Below are 23,889 nucleotides of genomic sequence, written 5' to 3' on the forward strand. Positions count from 1 at the left end.
GTGTCAGCTCTCCAGCTTTTCCTGCCCCTTAAGCTCCACATCCCCGTAACAATGGCCCCCCTGAGACAATGTGGCTCTTGGCTGGAACAATAGCCCATGAGCATTGAGTTCAATAATCTGTTTTATAGCAGAAGCTGAGCCCTAGAGAGGGAAAGGTTTTGCCCACACTCATGGATCAGGGAAAGTTCCGTGTGGAACTTATTTTATTGCATCCTAAATTACAGGATGTTAGCAGTGGGGAATCCAATTCCATTCACTGCAAACGGTGTTGATTGACAGCTTAGTTTTACCTAGTGGCCAGGACTATTGTACCCTGACCACATTCTAATTCTGCAGCTACTTGGCAGAGTGGAAGGATAGACTTGGTGGCTTTAGAGCCAGGCTCAGCCACTCCCTGTGTTACCTTCTGCAGTTACTTCATTACCCTGAGCCTCAGCTTCTGCTTTTATATGAGAACTAGAGGCCCAGTGCACGAAATTCGTGCATGGGTAGGGTCCCTAGGCCTGGCTGGTGATCAAGGCTGATGGGGGTTGATGGGGGCCTTCGGGCTACCAGCCAGGGCTTTCTTTCCCCTGGCTGCTGGCCTGGGCCTTTCTTCATTCCGCACCGCCCCCTGGTGGTCAGTGTACGTCATAGCAAGTGGTCAAACTCCCAGTCAGTTGAACTCCCGGGGGGACAATTTGCATATTAGCCTTTTATTATATAGGATTCTTCTCAGCCAGAGCACTAGATTAACCAGTAAGTGGATTGTCTGGCTCTGATTTCAATACTAAGAACCTCAAGCCCTTTTCTTTTTGCAAACACTGTCACTTACTGGGTACCAGCAGGTGGCCTGCACACAGAATTCCAGCCGTGTGTTTTGTCAACTGCATGCTCTCCCCTCAGCTGCTTATGGAGAGACTGTCTACACTTTGCTGGATGTGTGACTTGGGCAAGTGGATCTACCTCTCTGAGCCTCAGTTTCCTCATGGGGTTGTTGTAAGGATTTAGTGAGATATTGGGTGAAGGGCATAGCACAGTGCCTGGCATTATAGTATGTGTTCAATATATGTTAGCAATATAGTCCCCTAAACTCAAGTACCCATTTCTAGAAATTAATCTGGAATGACAGCCACATTGCTATCACTATACCTACTTTCTTGATAACTCTTTATACAAGGGACAAGCTGACACTTACCGATGGGTCCCATGATTACTCTCCCATATTCCCATACCATCTTCACAACTGCCCGTCAAAGGAGCAGGTCAGCGATGGCTTTCCCTGTCTTGCAGGTGGTAGGTCAAGTGAAGCACTGACGGTCAGACATGAAGACACAGGGTTGGGCTGTAACCTGGATCTTTTGCCTCCAAGACCAATGTTCTACCCCCTACACCTTGCTGACTACTAAACGAGATGGTCGGCTGAGGTGATTCAGAAGGCCCCTCAAGTATCCTAGGCTCTTGGGGACACCACTATGACTGCCAATTCTTGCTCTGCAGACAGCAAATTCAAAACATTCTGGCAATGTTGTTTGGATGCCCAAGACTTCTTCTGAAAGTGCTTTTTGAGATGACGAAAACCAAAATTTTAGAGTTGGGCGGTAGTACTATTATCCCATTGGAGAGACTAAAGTCTGGACAATTTATGGAAGGCAATAAGAAATATATATCAAGTGCCTTCAAGATGTGGTTTTGGTGCATTTTTCACTCTAATTCACTTCTGGAAGCTGTCTTAAGAAAAATCAGGTAAAAATGAAAAGATTTACTTCACATCATTTATGATATCAAAATTTAGAAACAACCTAGATTTACAGTACTAAGGAATATGGTTTAATAAATGGTCATTTAGTCATACAGGGGGTACTATATGCCCTTAAAAATGAAGATTTAGCCCTAGGCGGTTTTGCTCAGTGGATAGAGTGTCAGCCTGGCCTGTGGACTGAAGGTCCCGGGTTCCATTCCCATCAAGGGCACATGCCCAGGTTGCAGGCTCGATCCTCAGTAGGGGGCATGCAGGAGGCAGCAAATCAATGGTTCCCTCTCATCATTGATTTTCTATCTTTCTCTCCCTCTCCTTTCCTCTTGAATCAATAAAAAAATATTTTTTTTAAATGAAGATTTAGCTGGACAGATTTCAGGATGGAAATGCTGCTGCCCGGGCAGTGGGGGAGGGGAACATAAGCAATGTGCCCAAATTGCTGTTGGAGCCCGGGTGCTGAGGCTCTTAGAGGCCCACTCTGCCCACACTACCAACCATGGCAAGGATTGCACAGCACCAAGGGCATATGTCCCCCTGGGGTCATCTGCCTCTTTGTGGTCTACCTTCTGGGTAGCTGGTCCCACAGAATTCCCTGCCCGAACAATCCTGAGTGCAGTTGTAGGGCCTGTGCTAGCACTTCCCTAGGTCAGTCCCCCCCGAGGTGTGCCTGCGTTACCGTGTATGTACAGAGTGGAAGGATAGGCCCGAGTGATAGCTGTTTAAAAGGGGTAGTTTCTAAGGGGAGGAGGGTTTTTGCAGGGAGATATAAATGGGGCTTGAAGTTGAAGGCTAGAATGCTCCCACAGGCATGTGAGGTCCCTGGAGGGGTTCTCTGTGTCCTTGTCGTGGGCCCCACAATGTTAGGGAGGGGGCTTGTGAAACACAAATCCATACACTCAGTGATGGATTAGCGATGTCTGACACTGCAGGTGGTTAGCTGTGGATTGGTTCTTTTAAACTGTACAGAACATGTTTCATGTCAGCCTTCCCCGCCCAACAAGATGCATCATACTCCTACCACCTGCCCAGCATCCACGTTCCATTCGGACTTTTGCAGGAAAGAATGTTCACCACCTTCCAGGGAAGTCACCCTTGCATGTTTGAACAGCCTTGCTCATTAGAATGTTCTTCGCCATGTAGATCCCAAAACTACCTTCCCAGCACTTCTACCCTTTGGGCCAAATTCTGGATGTTGACTTGCCCAAGGCCACACAGCTACTCAGTGGTGAAACCTGAGTGCCCCCCCCCCACCCCCAGCCCTGTTCTTACCGCTCCACCCTGAGCTGATGCTCAGAGGAGCCCCAGAGACAGTGAGGCCAAGGCAGGGAGGCTGAGGGTCAAGTCTTCTCGTGCCTCTAGCATCTCTCCGTCCAGCCCCCACCCCAATCATCTCGCCACAGCCCAGCCCCTGTCCTCTAAAACACAGAGAGAGAGAAACACACAACACAACATTTTGGGGTCCAAAACAAAACACCAAGGACAATGTTAATAAATACAGAACAATTCCAAGATCTGGATCTCCAAGGCGGAGTTCACGCCCTTTCACAGGCAGGCTGGGTCACAGGAATGATTCAGTGTGTGCCCCCGCTTCAGGAGGGGCGGGCAGCAGGTTGAGGGCTCTCCACCCCAGGCACTCACAGGCCGGCCCGCTGCTCCTATCCCTCTGGCCTGGCTCAGAACAGCCCTCATCCTGGGGAGGAAGAGCTAGCAAGCACCTCTACACCTGCTGAAGGGTCTGGGAGACCCTCTGCACCACTTGGGGTGAGGGCCCCTGGGAGGGACCCTTGGGGATTCAGGTGGCTTCCAGAGAGCCAGAGGGTCAAGGGAAGTTACCTGCCCTTGGAGGTAAGGGGGTAGGAGCAGCTGAGGCACCACAGTGCTGTCTGTCAGTGTCTCCTCCCCACCCCAGCATGGGGCAGAGGCTCATATCCTGCCCGGGGTGGCCCCTGTCATTTCCAGAGCCCGGTTATGAGTGGACTCTGGTCCTCAGCTCTGAGGCCTGACCCTCCTCCCCCATCAGCACCACAAACCTCTGGCTCAGCTGGAGCCAGGTGGGGGAAGAGGACCCCTAACTCCAGCAGGAGTGGTCTCTGGCAAAGGGCAATGATGGACGGGGCACAGCCTGAGAACACACGTCTCCCTCTGTGTCCCACAGGCCCCCTTCCAGGCCGTCTCCCTTCACGCCCTGGAGTGATGAGTGATGACAGTTGCCATTTCTGGTCTAGCCATGGCTCTAGCACCAGTTGGGAAATCCCTGGATGAGGAAGACACTTTCTAGAGTGTTCGGAGCCCCCTTGGGTGAGCTGGAGTGAGGCTGGGAGGCCCACCTGTAGACTGGAGGTCCCAGAAGCAACAGAAAGTGCTGTCTACCGAGGCAGAGGTGGCCACCAACACTGGTGGCAAGCTGGACTGCCCCTTGGCCTTGGCTGGAAGAGCTGCATGGAGCTCTTGCTACAAGAGTCTGGGCCTGAGATGAACTTGCCTCCCACCTGCCCCAGCCCTGCAGCCGGAGCCCCCCAACCGCCCTCACCCCCAGCTCCCTTCCTCTCTGATTGACTGCCCCGGGGCACCGCCCTCCACTTCCCTGGCCCTGCTTTGCCTCTCTGAGCAGAGGGGCCAGGTAGACAGGGCCTGCATAGGGGTCCCACAGGTTCTGGTGAAGACAGGCAGCTGGACGGATCCAGTGTGGGACCCAGTGGCTGTGAAGGCAGGGCGTTAGCTGGCCCTCAGTCCTGGCAGGGGAGACAGACAGGAGCCCCTGAGAGGTTCGACTCAGTCACCTGGGCTGCTTGCTGAGGTATCTCAGGTTACGGTTTTCCCTGATTTTTTTTCTTCCTCGCACACCCATTTCACAGGTGAAAAGTATCACAGCCCAAAACTAGAACAAGAAGGCAAATAATTTAAAAGGAAGTCTGTGCTTGCCCCTGGCCCGCTGTGTGTCCTCTGAGCTGGAGGTCTTGGGCCCACAGAGTGTAAACTTGACTGGCGGCAGGATGGGCAGGGCGGGGCTCATGTCACCGGGGAGGTGGCTGGAAGGCTGGTGCCCGGGTGCTTCAGGTCTTCCCTGAGTTGCCCTTTATCCTCAGAGGCTGGCAGAGGTGGGCCAGTGGTCCAGCCCCAAGGCTGCCCCCGGGTGGCGCTAGGGGAAGTACTCTGCAATGCTCCAGGACTCAGTTTCTGGGGAGCAGAGCCGAGGCGCTGGGTCACTGGGGGGCTTGTACCCAGAGGTCCTGGGAGCTGTGTGGGTCGGCCATTCGGATGGTTGTCTGAGCCCATTGAGGCCACAGTGGGCTCCACAGCATCTGGAGGGGCCTTGGCTCCTGGCGAGGGGCTCCCAGGAGTGGAGGAGGGTGGTGGTGAGGTCAGGCGAGGGTCCAGGCTGGCATCAGGGCCTGAGGCCTTCTTGGAGCAGGACTCACAGCACAGCCGGTGGTAGCCGGGGATGGAGCAGTAGCGCTCGTGCACCTCCATCTGACAGAGGATCGACCTGTCCCCCATGCAGGGCTCTGCTGCACACACAGAACAGGGACCGATGCCGGGAGGACATCTGTCAGCCGCTGACAGGACACGCCCCCGGCCTCCCCCTCAGCCTGCCAGCTGCAGGCCCTTCTCCTGCTCTGGCTGGACTCACTATAAAGCTTGTTCCCAGATGGAGAAACGGGCCGCCTGACAGGAGAGAGGACTGAGTAACAGCCTTACTATGTGGCAGAGGGACTAAACGCCGAGCGGTGGTTCTCAAAGCAGGTCCCCAGCCTGCAGCATCAGCATCACCGAAGCTCGTTGGAAATGCACATTCTCAGGCCTCACCCAGACCTCCCGAATCAGAAACTCTGGGGTGGGGCCCAGCTCTGTGTTTTTTGTTTGTAAATGTTTTTTACTGATTTCAGAGAAAGGAAGGGAGAGAGAGAAACATCAATGATGAGAGAGAATCATTGATTGGCTGCCTCCTGCACACCCACACTGGGGGTCAAGCCTACAACCCGGGCATGTGCCCTTGCCTGGAATCGAACTGGTGAGCCTTCAGTCCACGGGCTGATGCTCTAGCTACTGAGCCAAACCAGCTAGGGCCCAGCCCTGTGTTTTAACAAGACCTTCAAGGTGATGCCAATACACGGGAAACTCTGAGAACCACGGCCCTACATCATGAGGTGTCAGATTTGACTTCCAACTGGAATCACCTGGGAAGCTTTACCAATAGCCACTGCCGAGCTCCTACACCCAGAGAGACCGGGTGGGCTGGGTGTGACCCGGGCCCTGGGTGACTCTAACGTGTAGCAGATCTTGGGAACCTTGCTCTGGGTGGAAGTGGGAACCCGTGCCTCCTCCCAATCAACCCAAAGGAGTCTGACCCACTCCACCAGGACCAGGCGAATACCCAGGTAAGTCACACTTGTGACACGCTGATCAAACACAGGCCATTTGGAGCACTAAGCCCTCCACCAGTAAATGTGGAATCAAGCAGATCTAGGTTCCAATCAAGGCTCCACCACTTAATAGCTGTGAGGCCTTGGGCAAGTCAACTTCTCCACCACCACCCTCTGTTTCTTCACCTGCAAAATGGGGATAACACTGGCATTTGCCAATGAATAATAACAATATAAATAACATAAAATTCCTGGCACAGAGGAGTGCTCACTATACTAGTTTTGTTGGCTTTGTTTATGCACTAACAGAAGTCGAAGGAATGAGTCTGTGGCCTCTAGATGGCGCCAGAATTCTAGGACCGGAATCAGAGCCCCATCCTTTGCTCTTGGGAGGAAAAGGGAAGGAAACCCAGGCCCTTGCACAGCCTGAGCCTCAGCACAGGAGCAGAGAAGCCATAAAGTCAGAGCCAGAAAATTCTCTGAGGACATCTAGTCAGACCGCTTTGTTTTACAGATGAGGTCACTGAGCTCAGAGAGGTTCAGGGATTTGCCCAAGGGCACAAGGACAATTGGTCCTCGAACTAGGAGTTAGTGTCTGTGATGTTTCTGCTACTCATCTTCTTAACTCAGATCTACAATTACCCTTGGGAAAGAGAGGAAGGGAAAGAGAGAAGGAATTTAGAAGGGCTCATAGAACATTGATCCTGGTACATAGCAGGTGCCTAGTCAATTATTGATGGATGGATGGATGAGTAGATAGGTGGGTGCATGGATGGGTAGATGAATGGATAGGTGGGTGGGTGGGTGGGTGGATGCATGTGTGGGAGAAAGAACTGATCATGAGGCAGAGAGAAACTACTATTTTGGTTGTTGTTAGCTGACAGCTGGACAGGCGTGCATGCATTATCTCATTTAATTCTCTCAACAGCCGTATGACCGCAGCTCAGATCTACATCTGCTTATCCAAAAATCTTGAAACAATATATGGCTCATAATTCAGAACTTTTGAGGTTAGAAAAATAATGTTCACTGTTTCATATTGTATAACATTCCCAGTGGAGATTGGGACATCATCTTATAACCAAATATGGCAATGTTTTCATAGCAGAATAACTGATCTCTTGTTAGTTCAGGTCAAATTTTGCTGCCAAATGAATCTGCACCAAATTTAGGGAAACATTTGCAGCTTTCAGCATTTTGGAACTGCAGATAAGGGATCATGGACCGGGACAAGCATTGTCCCCACCTCACAGCTGAGGAATCTGAGGCTTCTGGAGGCTAAGGTCACACGCACAGGCTGGAAGCTGGGTCTGCTCCACCACATGGAGCAGTGGCCACTGGGAGGTTGGGGGAGGAGTGGGGCCCAGAAATACACTTACTTGATGTTATCTTGTTAATGGGATGTAGGGGCCCAGAGTGTGGGGTCACGAGTGCCTGGACGTCAGCCCTCACGGTAGAGTTCTGGAGATTTCCTGTGAGCAGAGAGGAGCACCTCTAATACTGGGGATTTCTAGGGGGCCAGGATACAGGCTGGGCTGGGAATTGGGTCTAGAGGAGCTGGGCCTGCCTGGCCTCCCCCTCCCCATCCTATCCGGCTCACCTCTGCAGGCAGGCAGGCTGCAGGCCTGGAGGGTGTCCGGCTTGTCCCCCTCGCACTGCCCGAGACTGTTGGCATTGGTCCGGCACACCACCTGCCGCTGCTGGATGCCCTCTCCGCAGGTGGCAGAGCACTGCCATGAGACAGGCAGGGCCAGGCCACAGTGGTCGGGGAGGGGCAGGTGGACAGACAGAGGGAGGGGGCGGTGAGCTCCGATCCAGCCAATGCCCAGGACAGAAAGGGTACAAAGAAAGGTGCCAAGTCCCCACTTGATCAGCGGGATGAGCAAAGAACTGCTGCTGAACAGCCTCACCAGGACAGCACGCCAGCCGTCAAATACTCCTGTCCTGGGTGGCACACAGCCACTGAGCTCAGAACCCCAGGCACCCCTCCACCATCTGAACAGTTAAACCTGGCTCAGGACCCCATTCCGGCAATACCGCCTGTGTCCACTCTGCCTGGTCTGTGTCCGGGTTCTTACATATTTTGTGTCTCATCCTGGCAAACTCCCCTGTTTGATCCACCAGCCCTTGAGACCTGGGGCAGGACCGTGTACTTGATGCTATCTTGGTAACAGGATGCAGGGACCTGGATCATGGCATCTGCTAAACAGACAGTTGGGTGACAAGGTCCCATAGACCCTTCTAGGTCTGACATTCATTGAATCTGTGGCTCAGATGACCAAAACTCAGCGTGCAGAGGCATGCTCAAAAATGTCTTCTTCCCCAAGAGGAAAAGGCTTGGGTAAAAGGAGCAGAAGACAACAACCACATGCGAGGGCTGCCTCACACAGCATCCCCCTTACACTTCTTCCTCTGACAAATGGGTGGTGGTGGGTGGGGCCTCAGGAAAAGCAAGACTGCCCAAGTGAAGCTAGAACGAGAAGGCTGGGTTTTGGGCACCGAGCACAGCCTCGCCTAGTGGGATGGGGAAGAACTTGCAGAGGTCCCCTTCTCAGACTGGGCGTGGGACAACCGGAGGGAGACACCGTGTCACGGGCCACCCAGAACCCTGACACAAGGTGGCTCATCCTCCTGAGGTGAATAATTACAAACAATTGCTCTCAAGTGCTTGCCACGACTTATAATGGGCAACTATCTCCCATCACCTGTCACTTCTCTGTTAGATTTAACTATGGGGTCTTTTGTGGGACCAGCAATCTTCCTGTTTTATACTGGAACAGGTAAATCTACGTATTACGGAGAAGAACAGAAAATCTTCGTGAGTTGTGTGGGGATTCTTGGTTATTTCAAAATACTCTTTATAATGCAATCTTTCAAGCGTACAGAAAAGTGTGAAGAAGTTGGTCATAAAAACCTGTTCAAATACCACCACCAGCTTTAAAACACCAGCATTCCGGCTTATTTTCAAATATCGTGTTGTGCCTTTTTAAACTTTAAGTGAATCGGAAGGGCTTTTCTTCTTCATACTTCAGTGCTTTTTATCACATTTATTTTTCTGAGGTTTATGTTGATGCGTACCGCTCAAGCTTGTTTGTAGTATTCACTGTATGAACAGACCATGATTCTCCTTCCCAATCTCCAATAGGTAAACATTTCGGATATTCCCTCATTTTTTTGCTGTTACAATAACCCTCCCTGTGCTTATCTCCTTAATCAAATTAGTTTTTTAAATTGTGGCCAAATATACATCACATAAAATTTACCATTTTGACTGTTTTTAAGTATATAGTTCTGTGGCATTAAGTACATTCATATTGTTGGGCAACCCTCACCACCGTCCATCTCCAGGACTCTGCATCTTTCCACACTGACACTCTGTCCCAATTAACCACTAACTCCCTAGTCCTCCCTCCCCCAGGCCTGGAAACCACCCATCTTCCTTCTGTCTTTATGAATTTGATTATTCTAAGTGCCTCATCTAAGTGGGATCATAGGTCATTTTGTGGCTGATTTATTTCATTTAGCATAATGTCTTCAAGGTTTGTATCAAGTGAATTTCTAAGAGAGAACCCTAGACATCAGAAAGAGATCCTATGGCCACTGCCAGGGCCCAGCCAAGAACGCCTGGACTGCTCCACAACCTTCTTACTGTTTCCCTTTCCACTCCGCCTCCCAACAATGAACTTTCTACCGAGTTGCCAGCGTGAACCTTTAAACCTGAAATCGGAGCTCGTGTAACACCCACATAAAAACTCAGTAGTTTCCCACTGCTCTTGAGGATACGGTATAGCTTTATACCTCTTCCTAAAGCCCTGGCCACCTTCCCCATGTCCTCCTGCAGCCCCCGCCCCTTTCATCAAGCTCCAGACCCACTGTCCTTTCAGTGTCTGGAACGTGGAAAGTTGTCCCTGCCTGAGGGGCCTTCTGTGGCTCATCTCTCGGGCCTCAGCTCAAAGGTCACCTCCTCAGTGAGGCCCTCTCTGGTGCATTAATCCACTCACGTCCCACACAGATCCAACTGCACCCTGTAAATGCTTGTGTTATGAGTTTACTTGTCCCTTATGTCTCCGTCACTAGACCATGAGCTTTACAAGCACAAGGATCAGATCTGGCTGGCTAATGCCGGGTCCCTGCATTCCTAGCTCAGTGTGCCTGGCATGTAGCTGGCACTTAGCAAATATTTATTGAATGCAAGAATGTGCTTCAATTTGCTCATTTGTAATAAGGGGATAGTAGCCCATGTCTCCTAGTGCTGCATGAAGGTCAAAGCAAATAGTAAATGAATTTAAAGGCCTAGCCCAGAGCCATGGCCCAGGGCACACGGGAGCTGTTCCACTCAGTGTTGAGAAAAACCAAGTCATATAAGGGGGAAAAAGTCAGCCAGAAACTCTGTTCGCGGGGAGCACCAGATCTTTCAATAGTTCCCCCATCTAGTCCCACCTCCTCCCTGACTCCCCAGAGAAGGTGCCCATTGGCCCAGCCCCTCCACCCTCTAAGGACAACTCACCTGGGACCAGGCTCCGGTCCGCCACTGGGCTGGGCAAGGCACTCGGAGGCAGGGCCGCCTGGCCTCCGGCCGGTCCCCAGGGCAGGCTTTGGCTGGCATGGCCTTGTGGGTACCATTGGAGAGGGGCAGCAGGCACTGCACTGCCCGAGTCTGCACCCCCAGCTTCCCACAGCTCCGGCTGCAGGTGCTCCACTCCTCCATCACCCACCTGGAGACAGACAGGGCAGAAAGTGGAGGGGAGGTGGGGCCACGGGGACATTTCCTCCCAAGGTCGCTTCCACCCACTAAACTGCTGCAGGCAGGAGCCAGAAAGTGGGTTTGGGCTTCAGAATGCTTGGGGGCCAAGACCACTGTCCATCTGGCTCTGCAGATGCCAGGCTGTGTGGCCTCAGGGAGGTCACTTAATCTCTCCTCTGACGCCTCATCCGAAAAATGGGTATAATGCATATTTAAATCCCGGCACCCTGCATATCCTTGAGCAAGCTTTTAACCTGTCTAAGCCTCAGTTACCCCATCTTTCCATCAAGAGCACAAAACAGCTGCAGTCACAGCTTGTACAGTAGAACACTCTCCCATGGGCGCTTCAGACAATTAAAGGACTTGATCTATGTAAAGCACCTGGCAGGGTCCATGGCATACAGTAGGCATGGAATAAATGCAGGCACTATTACTATCACCATTAGCGCCTGCAGAGCTTCAGTGCTGATCAGCTAAGCTGGCGGTAAACCAGGCTCTTTCAGTCAACCCCTTCCTTTAAAAAACAAAAAGCCCCAAAACTTCACTGGACAATTTTACAGACAAGCTGGGGTGGGTGACTTGTTAGCCTTGCATGGCCTTGTGGGAAGGTGGCCTGAATACCAGTGTACAGTAGCACATAAAGGGAAGCGTGGAGGGCTGAGGGGCTGGGGATCCCAGCCTGGGCCGAGCACAGGGAGGCTGTGGCAGGCTCTAGCCCTGGTCACCAGCTCCAGCCCTGGCCCTGGAGCTCCCCTAGCCCGAGGGAGCAGGAGCTGCTGTGAATCAGCGGGGCCAGTGGGCGCCTGCCCCCCACCATGGAGGACTCCTGGGAGGGCAGGAGATTGGATTTGGCTCTCTGTGGTTTCCCATGGCCAGCTACCCTCAGCCCTGCCTGGAGGCCTGACCTTGAATCCTCCGTAAGTCACAGCTCTTTCCTCTTCCCCAAAGCCACCTCCCAATAACCTCAAGAATATGACCCTGTGCTCAAAAGAGCCTGCATCCTCAGTCCAGGAAACCCCAACCAGGGGCTAGACCATGGCTGGGGCTAGCAGGCCAGGCTGAGTCCATGGCCCAGATGACCACGCTGAGGAGAGTTGGTGGACAGTGCCCTGCCTGGGGCTTGCAGCCTGGCAGCACTGAAATCTGCCTCACCTGCATGGGCCTCCCAGGTCATTTGAGGAAAGCTGTGCCCCCAAATTGGGCCTCAGTTTCCCCACCTGTAAAAGAATGCTGGAAGTGACAGAACAAAGGAAGCATCTTCCTTCTGGTCATGAAAGTTAATCCAGGACCCAGAGGAGACAGATGGACAGGAGGGCAGAGCCCGGCATGGGCTGCTCTCTGCTCAGGGATCCTGCCTCGGGGCTGAGTCTCTGGGCTACAGGCTGGAGGAAGCAGGCTCCGCAGCCCCTCCTCCAAGGCCGGGGCTGTGGGATCAGGCTCCTCGTCCCTCCTGGGCACTCACTCGGGCTGGGGGCACTGGTGCTGGTTGCAGCGCCTGCGGATGGGTTTGGGCCTCTTCTTGTGGTCGCACAGGTGCCGCTGTACCATGTGATGGTCTCGTCGGCGCCGACAGCCGTATTTGGTGAACTGGATACCTGTGGTGGGGAGGGCGGTGGGGGGGGGGCAGGCTGCCAAGGGGCTGGTGGGGTGAGGCCCCCACTGCCTTGCCTGGGGCCTCGGGGACAGTGAGCTCTGGAAAGCCTGGAGGGCCAATCCCACCTCCGTCTGTGCCTTTGCACTCCCTCCTGCCCGTGTCACTTTCTAAGGAAGCCTTCCCTGACCAGCCTGTCTCTCTATCCCAGGTGTCCTGTGGGTGGGGACATGGCTGCCTACTGCGCTAGCACCCCAGCCCCAGCCCGGAGACCCTACCAGACGGGCTTCCACACCCTGGAGATCTTCAAGGAGAAACTGAGTCATGAACTGGGGACACCGCAGGTAGAGACAAAGTTACCCACTGGCCACTCAGGCTCCTCCCCTTCGGAGAGGCCCAGGGCCGCACCCACAAGGCAGCTGGTGGGTGGGGCAGCCGGGCCCGGGGGCAGTACCTCCTCCGCAGGGCTTGGTGCAGGGGGCCCAGCTCTTGAGCGCCCACTCGTAGGTGTCCGTCTCCTCCAGGAGAACGTTGTTGCTCCCGATGAGGGGCAGCAGGTCCTCGTGGATGACATACTTGTAGGCCAGGCTGCCGCGGGGGCCACCCTCAGCTGGCGGGAGCACCTGAGGGGAGATGTCATCCCTCAGAATCCAATCTCATGAGATGTATCCGTTTTCTCTAACAGTTCTAGGGTTTGAGTTCTTGTATTTGGGTCTTGAATCTGCTTTGAGCTAAGTTTTATACATGATGTCAGGTAGGGGGCCAACTTCACTCACCTGTGGATATGCAGTTGACCCGGCACTGTTAGTTTAAGAGATTATTCTTGCCCTAGCTGGTTTGGCTCAATGGATAGAGCGTCTGCCTGTGGACTGAAGAGTCCCAGGTTCGATTCCGGCCAAGGGCACATGCCTGGGTTGTGGGCTCGATCCCCAGTGTGGGGGCGTGCAGGAGGCAGCCAATCAATGATTCTCTCTCATCATTGCTGTTTCTATCTCTCTCTCCCTCTCCCTTCCTCTCTAAAATCAATAAAATATATTTTTTTTTTAAAAAAGAGAGATTATTCTTTCCCCATTAAATGGTCTTGGTACCTTGTTGACAATCAATTGGCCTTCGATGTATGGGTGATCAATAAATACAGGGTGAACAGAAAACAGGGTGTTGGATGGAATTACTGTGCTGACGTCAGTAAGCAGGCCCTGGACCCTGCCCTCCAGGACCTCCCGGACTCGTGAGGGCAGCATCAGGAACAGAGCCTGTCCACGCTCCCCTGCAACTCAGCCTGAGCCAACGGCACTGCGGACAGGGCCCCTCCAGGTCTCCTGGGTTAACGATCTCTGCTCCTTAAGCTCTGGCCTGTGGTCTAGGAAGAGGGGCTGGGAGAGAGGCCCCAGCCAGGACAGTGACCCTGTTCCCTTCTCAGGAAGCCCGCAGTGCCAGATGGCACCCCAGGGTCAGTTGCCAACTCACTCGCTGGCGATGCCATAGTGCATGCTGACACTGGATGGTGCCAGGACAACACGAGGGACAAACCCAGGGCTCTGTGCTACGGAGAACAAACGCCCTGTGTGTGGCGTCTCTGGTCCGACAGTGAGACAACTGTTCCTTTTTCCCTCCTCACTGCCATCCTGCCAGCCTTTAAGCACAGATGAGGAGCTGGCCTGCGATGGAGGGCACGTTGGCCCAGCTCAGGCTCCCGAAGAGAGTGGGACCGGAGGGTTTCCAGCAGGCCTGTGCTGGCTCAGCAGCAGGGACAGTGAGCTAGGAGGACCAGGCTGGGGGCTCACCAGGACAGCGATGGCTTCGGGCAGGGGCCCGCTCGTCTTGAGGGTTTCCTTGGCGTCCTCCACTGCGTACTCCCACTCCAGGCCCATTGCAGTGAAGGTCCTGCTAGCGGCTTCCTTGCCCTTGGGGTTGAGGATGAAGCTGCCTGTGACCTGGTTCTTCACCGCTGGCCAGGGAAAGAGGGACACACAGATTTCTGTTCCCCTCCACAGGGCCACAAGCCAGACCTCTCCAGGGGCTCCAGACCTTGCCAGGGGACCCCCCAGGGCGCCCTGTCTACTGTTACTCCTTCCCACCTGAGCCTCTCGGAGCCTCTCTCCCCAGCCACAGAATGGGATACAACAAGAGCCTGCATGGATGTCATGAGGCTTAAACGAGATGCGTGTGGGAAGTGCCAGCTCAAGGCCCAGCATGTGTAGACATTATGACAGCGTGAGTTCTCTTCCTTTTAAAGAGGCCAAGTCCCCAAATTCCAGGAGAGTCTAATGAGTCTGGACAGGACCTTCACCGCCAAGGCTGTCACCTGTCCTGGGCTTCCCCAGAGAGTTCATACCCTGTCAGGCACACACAGGCACATACAAGGGCACATGTGCATGCGCGCGCACACACACACACACACACACACACACACACACATACAGTCTATACATGCTGTGTGCCTCACGCATGTATACTCATACAACCTGTGCCAATGCCAAGTTCCAACGCCCGTCCCTGTCCTGGCCTCCGGCAGAGCCCCAACCCTTCAGGGAACTCACCTGATAAACAGGCGAATGTGCACGCACAGAGATGCCCCACGCGAGGGGCTTGCCCACCTCTACAGAAGCTACCAGGATCACTCCCTACCAACAGAGGATCAAGATGCTAGACTTCTGGAGGTGGGGTAGGAGCTGGCCGAGGAGGCCCAAGGGGCTGCTGATATTATGGAACCATTTGTAGGGGTGCAGCAGTAGCCTGTGAGCTCCACTCCCTTTCTGGAGTCAAGGACCCTTCTCTCCTTGCCCCGTCCCCTCCCCAGGGCCTGTTCCAGCAGGATTCCCCAGGCAAGCGGGCAGGGAGTTGGCGGGGCCAAAGCCCTCCAAACCTGCACTCCCCATGCAGAGTGAGGTGGCTGCCAAGGGCACGGGGCAGGAGACAGGAGACCCAGGCTCAGACGGGCTCACCCTGAAGGTGCATCAGAGGACACAGAGGGCCCACAGCCCACTTTGGGCCTCAGTTTCCCCTTGTGCCCATGGCCTGTTTGGACTACACCTCTAGGCACCTTCCAGATCAATTACAGCTGTGCTAACGTGGGTGTATTTTCCAGGGGAGACAAGTTCTCCAGGAGACTTTTAAAAATGTTCATATTACTTTGACGATAATGTAAAAATATAAATGTCAGCATTTTTGTGACACACAAACCTGCCAGGAGGTGTTATGTTTTGTGGTTGTGTTTCTGACGAGTTGGGGCCAAGCAGTGTGACTTGGTGGGCACAATATGTAAGAGGGGCTCGGTGACAGTGTGACCTGTGTGTCCTCTGTAAGGGGTCTGAACACGGACAGGTGTGAGAGAACCATCCATTGCCCCAAATGCAGGCAACAGCCTGCTGCCCCCTCCCTGCCAGGACCCTGCTCTAAACCATGCTTGTGTTTTTTAAATTCAGATCTAACTCACATACCGTACAACCCAGCCTTTTAAAGTGTGCGATTCAGTGCTTTTTAGTGTACTTACAAGGTTGTGCAATCCAATTCCAGAACATTTTCATCATCCCCAGAGAAATCTGAGACCCAGTAGCAGTCACTTCCCCTCCCCCTCCCCCTCCCCTCAGCCCCCGACAATCACTGACCTATTTTCTATCTCTATGGACTTGCCTCTTTTGGACACGTTCATTTTTTGGACTGCCAACTTCGTTTCAACAAAAACAGAACAAAGCAAACAAACCAACAACAACAAAAGTCTCTCATGACATGAATGTTTTTCATTTGAATTTTATTGATTTATTTGGAGGCCCTAACTTTTCATCTGCCTTGGCTAGATAGTTGTAGGACTGTTATAAATATAAAGGGGAGGCATCTAGTTTAGTGACTATGTTTGTCCTTACAATGAGAATAATTTAGACAGCAGGTTGCAAAAACGGCTACAAATGCCTCCTATTCCTGTCTACATGCCCCTTTGCACTGTGGCTCTACCATGTCTCCATCAAGAGATGGTCTGTTTCTACACCTTCAGCCTGGGCCTGGCCACAAGATCTGCTGGGACATTGGAAAGCATGACACGCCCTGGCTGAGTAGCTCAGTTGGTTAGAGTGTTGGCCCGATACCCCGATATACCAAAGTGGGGGACCCGATCCGTGGTCAGGGCACATACAAGAAGCAACCAATGAACGCATATGAATGCATAAATAAGTGGAATAACATATCAATGTTTCTCTCTCTCTCTTTCTCTTCCTCTCTCTAAAACAAACAAACAAAAACAAGAAAGCATGACACAAAAAGCTTGCACACGGGGCCTGCCCGCTCTCACAACTCCGGAGGAACCATGTGACAGACACCACGTATGTAACCTTGGGCTAGCCTGCTGGGGACAGGGCCCTGTCAGCCCCATGACCCCAGCGGACAGCCAGTACCAGCCAGGGCCCTACACACCCACCAGCTGAGTGCATCTGCATGAGCAAGGCCGGGCAGTGAGGTGGAAGCAGCACCCAGGTGAGCCCAGCCCAAACTGCTGAACCACAGAAAAACAAAATAAAAAGAGGTTCTCTGCCATTATTCAAATTTGTGAAACCCTCCCTGCATTAGAACCCTCTCCTCTCCCAGCTCCCCCAAACCTGTGGGCAGCTCTGGGGGCCTGGCAGCCCCCCGACACTCACCAATGCGGTGGGGGGCCTTCTCCAGCTTCTCAATCTGGATGTGCCTGGCACCTGCTGGGATCTGTACCAGCTTGAGAGCTCCTGCCAGAGGAGGATCCAGAAAAGCTGTGAGCACCCTGAGCCATGGTCCCACTGCCCAGCATCCCCTTTCGTGGCCCCCCACCCCTGTAGGTACCCCAGGAACCTCAGTTTCCTGATCTGTAAACAGGCATGGGCCCTTCCCCATAAGGTGGTGCCAGGATCACATGAGCTGCTGTAGCTCAGATGCTCTAGGCACTCGAAGGGGCTCTGTGTGTGGTAGTTGCTACTATTTCCCACTCTCTTGACCCTCCTCTTCTCTCTGGATTTTCCCTCCCCACCCCACCCCCGCCCCGCTTTCTTTTCACACCTTAAGCCACAGCAGGGATTTAGATGAAGCAGGCCATGAAGATCCAGCATGGCTGCCCTGGGCCCTCATGGCCAACCCAACGCCTGGAAACAAACCTTTCTTGGAGCCACCGATCCTCTGCCAACAGGAGAGGCAAGGTAAAGCTGTAACAATCCCCCAAGGGCAATGATCTAGTTCACACTAGCATGTAAAGGACTAATATCTGGCCTTTTCAACAGCAAGCTTGGCAAGACTGAAGGTGGAGAGAGGAAAGTCAAGGAACTCAAAGGTACTGGGAGTTCAAAGCAGGAGGCACCACGGGTGCTTTTAAAGTGAGAGAGGAGAGCGGGGAAGCGCACTACCAGTGCAGCCTGGGCCACACTTTCAAACTGGTCGGACTCCTCCCTCCCCCCAACAGCCCCAGAGCCAGGAGGTGGCTGAGCCCTGTCACCACACGCTGCCTAGCAGGAAAACGCTTCCGAGTCCCTGGCCCCAAACACAGGTAGCAGGTCAAACAAGGTGACCAGCTATGGCGTCTGGTCACCAGCCCTGGGCAGACGGGACGGTCTGGAGACTGGCTTTGAGGCCCTTTCTCCCCACGTAAACTGGGACCCAGCTCCAGGAGGAAGGCCCACCTGAGGGACACTCAGGCACCCCAGTCGCCGCTGGCCATCCCTCCAGCCCCAGCCGGCTTACCTGCCTGCTTGGAGGCCTTGCCCAGCGTCCCCTTCACAGTCCGGCAGTGGGAGTTGTCGCCGCCACAGACCCCACACTTGTCGTCTGCCTTCATGGACCCCACTTCTTTGTCACAGCCGACGGGCTGAGGCCAGAGGTGGGGTCAGTGGGAGGAGGCTCCCATGCCCCATTCACCACCCTGAGGTCAGCAGCCTGTGCCCCCCACTCCCTCATCCCTGGGCCCCAGACATAAGAGAACCCATTCCTGGACAGGGCTCTGTCACAAGCTTGCATGTGACATGGGCAAGGTCTTAAAACTGGCCACTCCTCTCTTCTTGAATGGGGCTGGGCAATAGCCCCTTTCTAGCATCCCAGGGTTATGTTTGAAGATAAGGGGTGTGGGTGGGGACAGTGAGGCAATGCTTGTCTTTGTAGGGAGCAGAAGGGGCAGGGAGAGTGGGTGGTCCGGCGGGGGCCACCTACCACACACTCTCCGCGGGCACAGACACTGTAGGGGTCCCGGTAGCTGCAGCGCGTCCCATCGTGGACCACTTGGTTCATGAAGACCACATCCCCCGTGTCCTCTGACCGGCAGATCAGCTCGCACTTCTGGGTGTCTGTGGGGAGAGGAGCCCTGCTGAGCCCGGAGCTGGGCTCAGGCTGGAAGCTCCAGAGCCAGTTCTGGGCAATAGGGGGCGCAGTGGGGCTGGGGCTCATGTTTCCTGCTCTGTCCCTTACTTATTGGCCATGTGATCTTGGGCAAATCATATCTGACCCCTTCGAGCCTCCGTTTCTAATTTATTTTCCTTGATCAGTAAAATGCTACATCGGATGGTTGAGAAAAATCAAGTGATAAAATAATAACAACAACAATAACAAGCCAACACGTAGGGAATGCTCACTATATGCCAGATACTTCCCAAACCTTTACACACTCTTGATGTACAACTTCAAACGCTTTTCGTGAATTAACTCACTTAAGACTTTCTATGCCCGAGGAAGTAGGTTCTAACATCACAGAGGAGAAACCCAAGGACCAGAGAGGTTAGGAACTTGTACCAGGCCACACAGTAAGTGGAAGAGCCAGGATTCCAGCGCAGGCAGTCTGGCTTGGGTCCTGCTCTGACCTCTACATGCATTTAACCAGCCACACATGTGGTGGTGTATCTTAACATGCTTGCAAACATTACAGGGAAGCATGAAAAGCAGGAATAGTGGTCTGTGTTTGGGTTTGTAAATGGAGCAGCAGGGAGGGAGGGAAGGGCTCCTTTCTAGTTCTAACCATTGAATATGCTATTCTCTCTCTGGGCTACTGATGTAAAAAGGAGGTCCCAGAGAACATATAAACACTCCCTGCGTTTCTTAGAAAATGGGAGGTTGGGGCTTAGCTAGCTTCCTGGAATTTGTCTGAAAGCCCTGGGAAAACTCAAAGTCTAGCTGCCCCATCAGCCTCCCACCCCCCACAGCCCCTCCCCACCCTGTGCTACGGTGGTTTGTTTGGATTCTGACTGGATCTGCAAGGCTTTCAAAGCAAGCCGCTCGCTCAGCCACATTTCTAAGGGACCATCGGGCATCTTGCCCAGCACTCAGGACTCAGAGCCGCAACATCCAATACCACTTTGGATTTCACCCACAGGAGTCAGATTCCTGGTGGGACCTGGCGGGGGAGGAAGAAGGGGGCGGGGCGAAGGATGGGGGCTCCAATTGTCCCAAAGACCAGTATGACCCTGACCACCATGTCCCCGGGCAGGAGGGTCTCAGGACAGCCGTGGAAGCCAGCCTACAGTGGCAAGGAAGTGGTGAGCTCCCCAGGGAAGGAGGCAGGCAAGCAGAGGGAAGACACATGTAACATGTTCAGAGGGGTATGTGTACTGGTGAGCAGTGGACAGGCCCCTGAGGTCCCTTCCAACTTGGAGACTGTCATTCTAAGTGGGATGAACAGCTGAGGGTCCTACCATTGATACCCTGGAGCCAGGGCTATGAAGAGGCAGCCAGGGCCTGAAGAGGAAAAGCTGTCCCATCGGCACTGAGGCCGAGGGCTGCCTGGTGGGGTGCGCCTCAGCCCGTGGAGAAACCATGGAGAGAATGGTGGGGAGGTGCGCTCAGAGGACTGTCAGGGTCCCTTCAGCCCGATGGCTCTAAGGTGTGGCGAATCTCAGCCCTTCACTGGCCTCCCGCTGCCCCTACAAGAGCCATCCCTGAAGTGCTCCCAGCAGACAGGCACTAGCCCAGTCTTGGTCCCCTCTGCATGGGTCCCACGGCCCGTGTCTGTCCCACAGCAGCCTGGAGGGGGTCTGTATGAGGATCCCACCGGTTCCCATCAGCCTGTCTTTCAAATCATTTTCATTAACTGCTGGAATGGTCACACAATCAGTAAAACCTAAAACCACGGCATGGGATAGGATCGAGCTTCTCGGGATGTTGGTTTTGCAAAGCAAGAGGTGCCTGCACCTGTACTATGCCTACCTGTACAGGTAAGGGCATGTGGGAAAGGCACCAACCCCGACAGCCAGCATAGCTGCCAGCTCACAGCACCTCTGGGTGAGGTGGCCTTGCTCAAGACATTCTCCTTGCTCTCCAGAAAACAGTCATGATAATATACACTGAGTGGCCATATTATTATGATCTCTGAATGCATAATAATCTGGCCACTCAGTATATATATAGCAGAGGCCCAGTGCATGAATTCGTGCATGGGTGGGGTCCAGCCAGCCTGGCCAGGGGGAGGGGATATGGGCGGCTGGCTGGCCTGCCTGCTGGTCGAACTCCTGGTCGAGGGGACAATTTGCATATTAGCCTTTTATTATATAGGATATACACTGAGTGGCGAGATTATTATGCATTCAGAGATCATAATAATCTGGCCACTCAGTGTATACACCAGGGATAACTATATGAGGATGGTGGCCCCCGAGAGCTACACATGAAGGCCTGCACAGTCATCTGTGGCAAGCCTGACAACTGCAATGTCCCTTTTGGTGTCCCCACTGTCCCCCAGCCTTCACTGTTGGGCCCAGGCCTGGGGGTTGGGAGGGGAGCAGGGCCCACTCACCATCATCAGGCTCGTGGGGGACCCAGCTGTGCTTGGCGTTCTGGTGGAGGTAGTAGGAGTTGCGCTTGGCACACTGCTGGGCCCGGAAGTCCTCGTAGGGCCCCGGGCACTCCTCGCTGTTGCAGACCTGGTACTGGAACATGGGCCCTGAGCACAGGCGGCCTCCGTAGGCTGGGCTAGGGCAGCACAGGGAGATCCGGTGACCCTGCGGGCTGGGAAGGCTGGGCAAGGCCGGCTTCCCACATGGCAGCTCAGCCTCTTAGACTAGCTTTAAAGGGGCTCTGCTAACTGATAAACTACACAGGGCCCCCTACTGTGGGGGCTGCTGAGCTCAGAGCCTGCTGTCACTGGCTCCATCCGTGAAGCATATGCCACCTGTTCCACTGTGCGGGGGGGAGGGAAAGAGGTGGGGAAGATGGGAACGACTAACCCTCCCAACTGGGCTGGAAGAGAAGTCAGCTTTATTCATCTTTGTATTGTAGTCTTTCAAATGTTACACAAGGCCTGACATACAGTATGAGCTCGGTACATGACTCGCCTATGCCTACACCCCCAAGCCCTGACTATGCAATCTTGGGTTAGTCACTTAGTTTTGCTATGCCTCCACTTCCTTGTCTGTGAGGAATAAATAAGAAAAGGGATTTTAAAGCAATCTGTACTCCCTTCTCCATTAAATGCCGAGGATCCAGTACGATTATCGTGTATTTGCGTGCACCAGGGTTACGGGGGCTCCGCTCGGACTGCTGGGAGAATTACATGGGTCCATGCAGGAAAGTGCCAGCGTCCCACCTGGCACAGAGCAAGTGCTCCACAGACGGGGATCGTTCTAACCACAGCTGTCGTTTATTAGTGCTTCATCTGAGCTGGGCTGCGCTGAGAGTACACGTATTATTTCATTTAAGCCTCATAAAATAAAGTTATCATCACGGAAGAGCCAGTAACTGGTGGCTCTGATTACTACCCATTGTGACTGGAAGGTGGTTTATCAGAGTGGGCACCACTGGGCCTCGCTCTGACTCCAGCTTCCATACCCCCCACAGGAAGGTACAAGGCCGTCCCTTTTGGCGCCTATGTGTGAAAGGTCAGTACCACCATCTGACACAGGAACAGGCTGCTCCAGGAGGTAGTGCGTTTCCCATCCCTGGAGGGAAACAGCCGAGTAGGTAGGACCTATTCTGAGGATGCTGGGGAGGGAGAGGGGGTGTTTGTTACTGAGCCACGGCGATGCTAGGACCCTGCCAGCCTGCAGTCCTCATCCCATCACTCATTGCGTGAGGGGTGGGACAGGCCCTACCCTGATGAGGTTCAGACTGCTGGGTCCTGGAACCAGCAGGCCCACAGGCCGGCCGCAGCGAGACCCCATCTCTCATCAGGCTGTTGTGAGCAGGCGGCTTCAGCCTGGGAGATGCAGTCCGTGCCTCTGGCGCTCAGAAGTTCAAAACCATGGCAGGGGTCCCCACAGAAGGGATGATAAGGGGGAAATAGAAGGCGCCCTCAGAATGCTGAAAGTTGGGAGGGGTGAGCGGGAGGACTTGATATTAGAAAGAGGTAAGTTAAGAAAAGTTAAAGAAAGTTTTGTTTCATGTGGTAGAAAACCAACTTGGGGAGTGTATTCTCCCGAGATGTGATGACTAAGCAGTTTAGATCAGTGTTTTCTTCAAGGTTAGCCAGAGGCTCAGGGTCACGGGAGGGCTTGTTAAACTGGCAGAGTCTTGGCCCCCCCAGACTCCCGGGGAAAACTTCTGCACACGCGTTTGAAAATGGCTGGTTCAAGCCCATTCTCAGATGTCAGACCCCGTGGGAGATGTCAGCCCCAGGTGGGAGGGATCTTCCCCCACCCACATTGTGGGTCCTCACCATTAGATACACAGCCCCCTGCAGAGGTCCTTCTCTCTGTGCCCGCTCCCCACGGCCTTCCCTCCAAGCCCCTCGGGCCTAAGGAGAGGGGACCCCTGGCGTGCCCACCCAAGCTAAGCATACTCACAAGGGATTGTCACAGCTCCGGCTACGGGATCGCACTCCGCCCCCGCATGACCGCGAACATGACCCGAAGTTGGTCCAGGAGCTCCAGCCGCCATCCTGGCCGTAAGTCTGCTCTGGTGACTTCCAGATGCAGTGACCTTTGAAGCACCACTGGGACGGAGCAGAGGGCACGAGGTCACTCGGGGGCCATGCCATCTAGCCTGCCACGGAGGCTGCCCAACTTGGCACATGGCACAGCTGGTGGGCAGCACGGGTGAACCCAGAGAAAGGGTCATAAGAAGCACAAGCCTCAGGTTACCCAGAATCCCACCACCGCCATGAGCTGAGTGACCTTCCGCAAAAGGGCTCCCCTTTCTGAGTCTCTTCCTCAACTGCCCCATGCAGGGAAGTGTCAGCGTCCCACCAGCACAGGGCCGCCGTGGGCGCTCAGGGAGATGGCGCCTGGCACACACAGCCCTCCAGAAATGGCAAATCACACTACTAATGACGATGATAGCTATGCAATTATTTGCTCACCGACCCAGGAGAAATCAAGGTCTGCTAAGGGAGAGAAGACACAATCTTCCTACACTGGACTATCTAGAGTCCATCTCGGCTCGCTACCTCGAAATCGCCATCCAGGGGCCATAAGCAGGTGTGTCCGTGGGAGGCAGGCCTGCCCCACGGGGAGACCCATCCATGCATGGAGTCCGAGAGGCCTGGGTTTGAATTCCAGCTCGGCCGTGACTAGCTGTGTGTGCTTTG

General features: G+C 53.9%; 1 protein-coding gene across 5 annotated transcripts in view; it reads right to left on the reverse strand.

The window, feature by feature from the left end:
• Positions 1–3,195: 3,195 nt before the first annotated feature.
• Positions 3,196–23,889, reverse strand: part of ADAMTS14 (ADAM metallopeptidase with thrombospondin type 1 motif 14) — a 78,036-nt gene continuing 57,342 nt past the window's right edge. For 4 of the 5 annotated variants that reach the window (XM_079793536.1, XM_079793533.1, XM_079793535.1 and 1 more), the window contains exons 11-22: positions 23,147–23,295; positions 21,163–21,338; positions 18,594–18,727; positions 18,132–18,255; positions 17,069–17,149; positions 14,222–14,385; positions 12,892–13,060; positions 12,309–12,441; positions 10,610–10,817; positions 7,703–7,832; positions 7,482–7,574; positions 3,196–5,247 (exon numbers count right to left, since the gene is read on the reverse strand). In XM_079793536.1, the coding sequence (XP_079649662.1) occupies positions 4,748–5,247; positions 7,482–7,574; positions 7,703–7,832; positions 10,610–10,817; positions 12,309–12,441; positions 12,892–13,060; positions 14,222–14,385; positions 17,069–17,149; positions 18,132–18,255; positions 18,594–18,727; positions 21,163–21,338; positions 23,147–23,295 (2,061 nt within the window). In that variant the 3' untranslated portion in view covers positions 3,196–4,747. The remainder of the gene's footprint in view (positions 5,248–7,481; positions 7,575–7,702; positions 7,833–10,609; positions 10,818–12,308; positions 12,442–12,891; positions 13,061–14,221; positions 14,386–17,068; positions 17,150–18,131; positions 18,256–18,593; positions 18,728–21,162; positions 21,339–23,146; positions 23,296–23,889) is intronic. The other variant, XM_079793534.1, reaches the window with a different exon arrangement.

This window comes from Cnephaeus nilssonii (assembly GCF_951640355.1).
Source record: "Cnephaeus nilssonii genome assembly, chromosome: 16".
NCBI lineage: Eukaryota > Metazoa > Chordata > Mammalia > Chiroptera > Vespertilionidae > Cnephaeus > Cnephaeus nilssonii.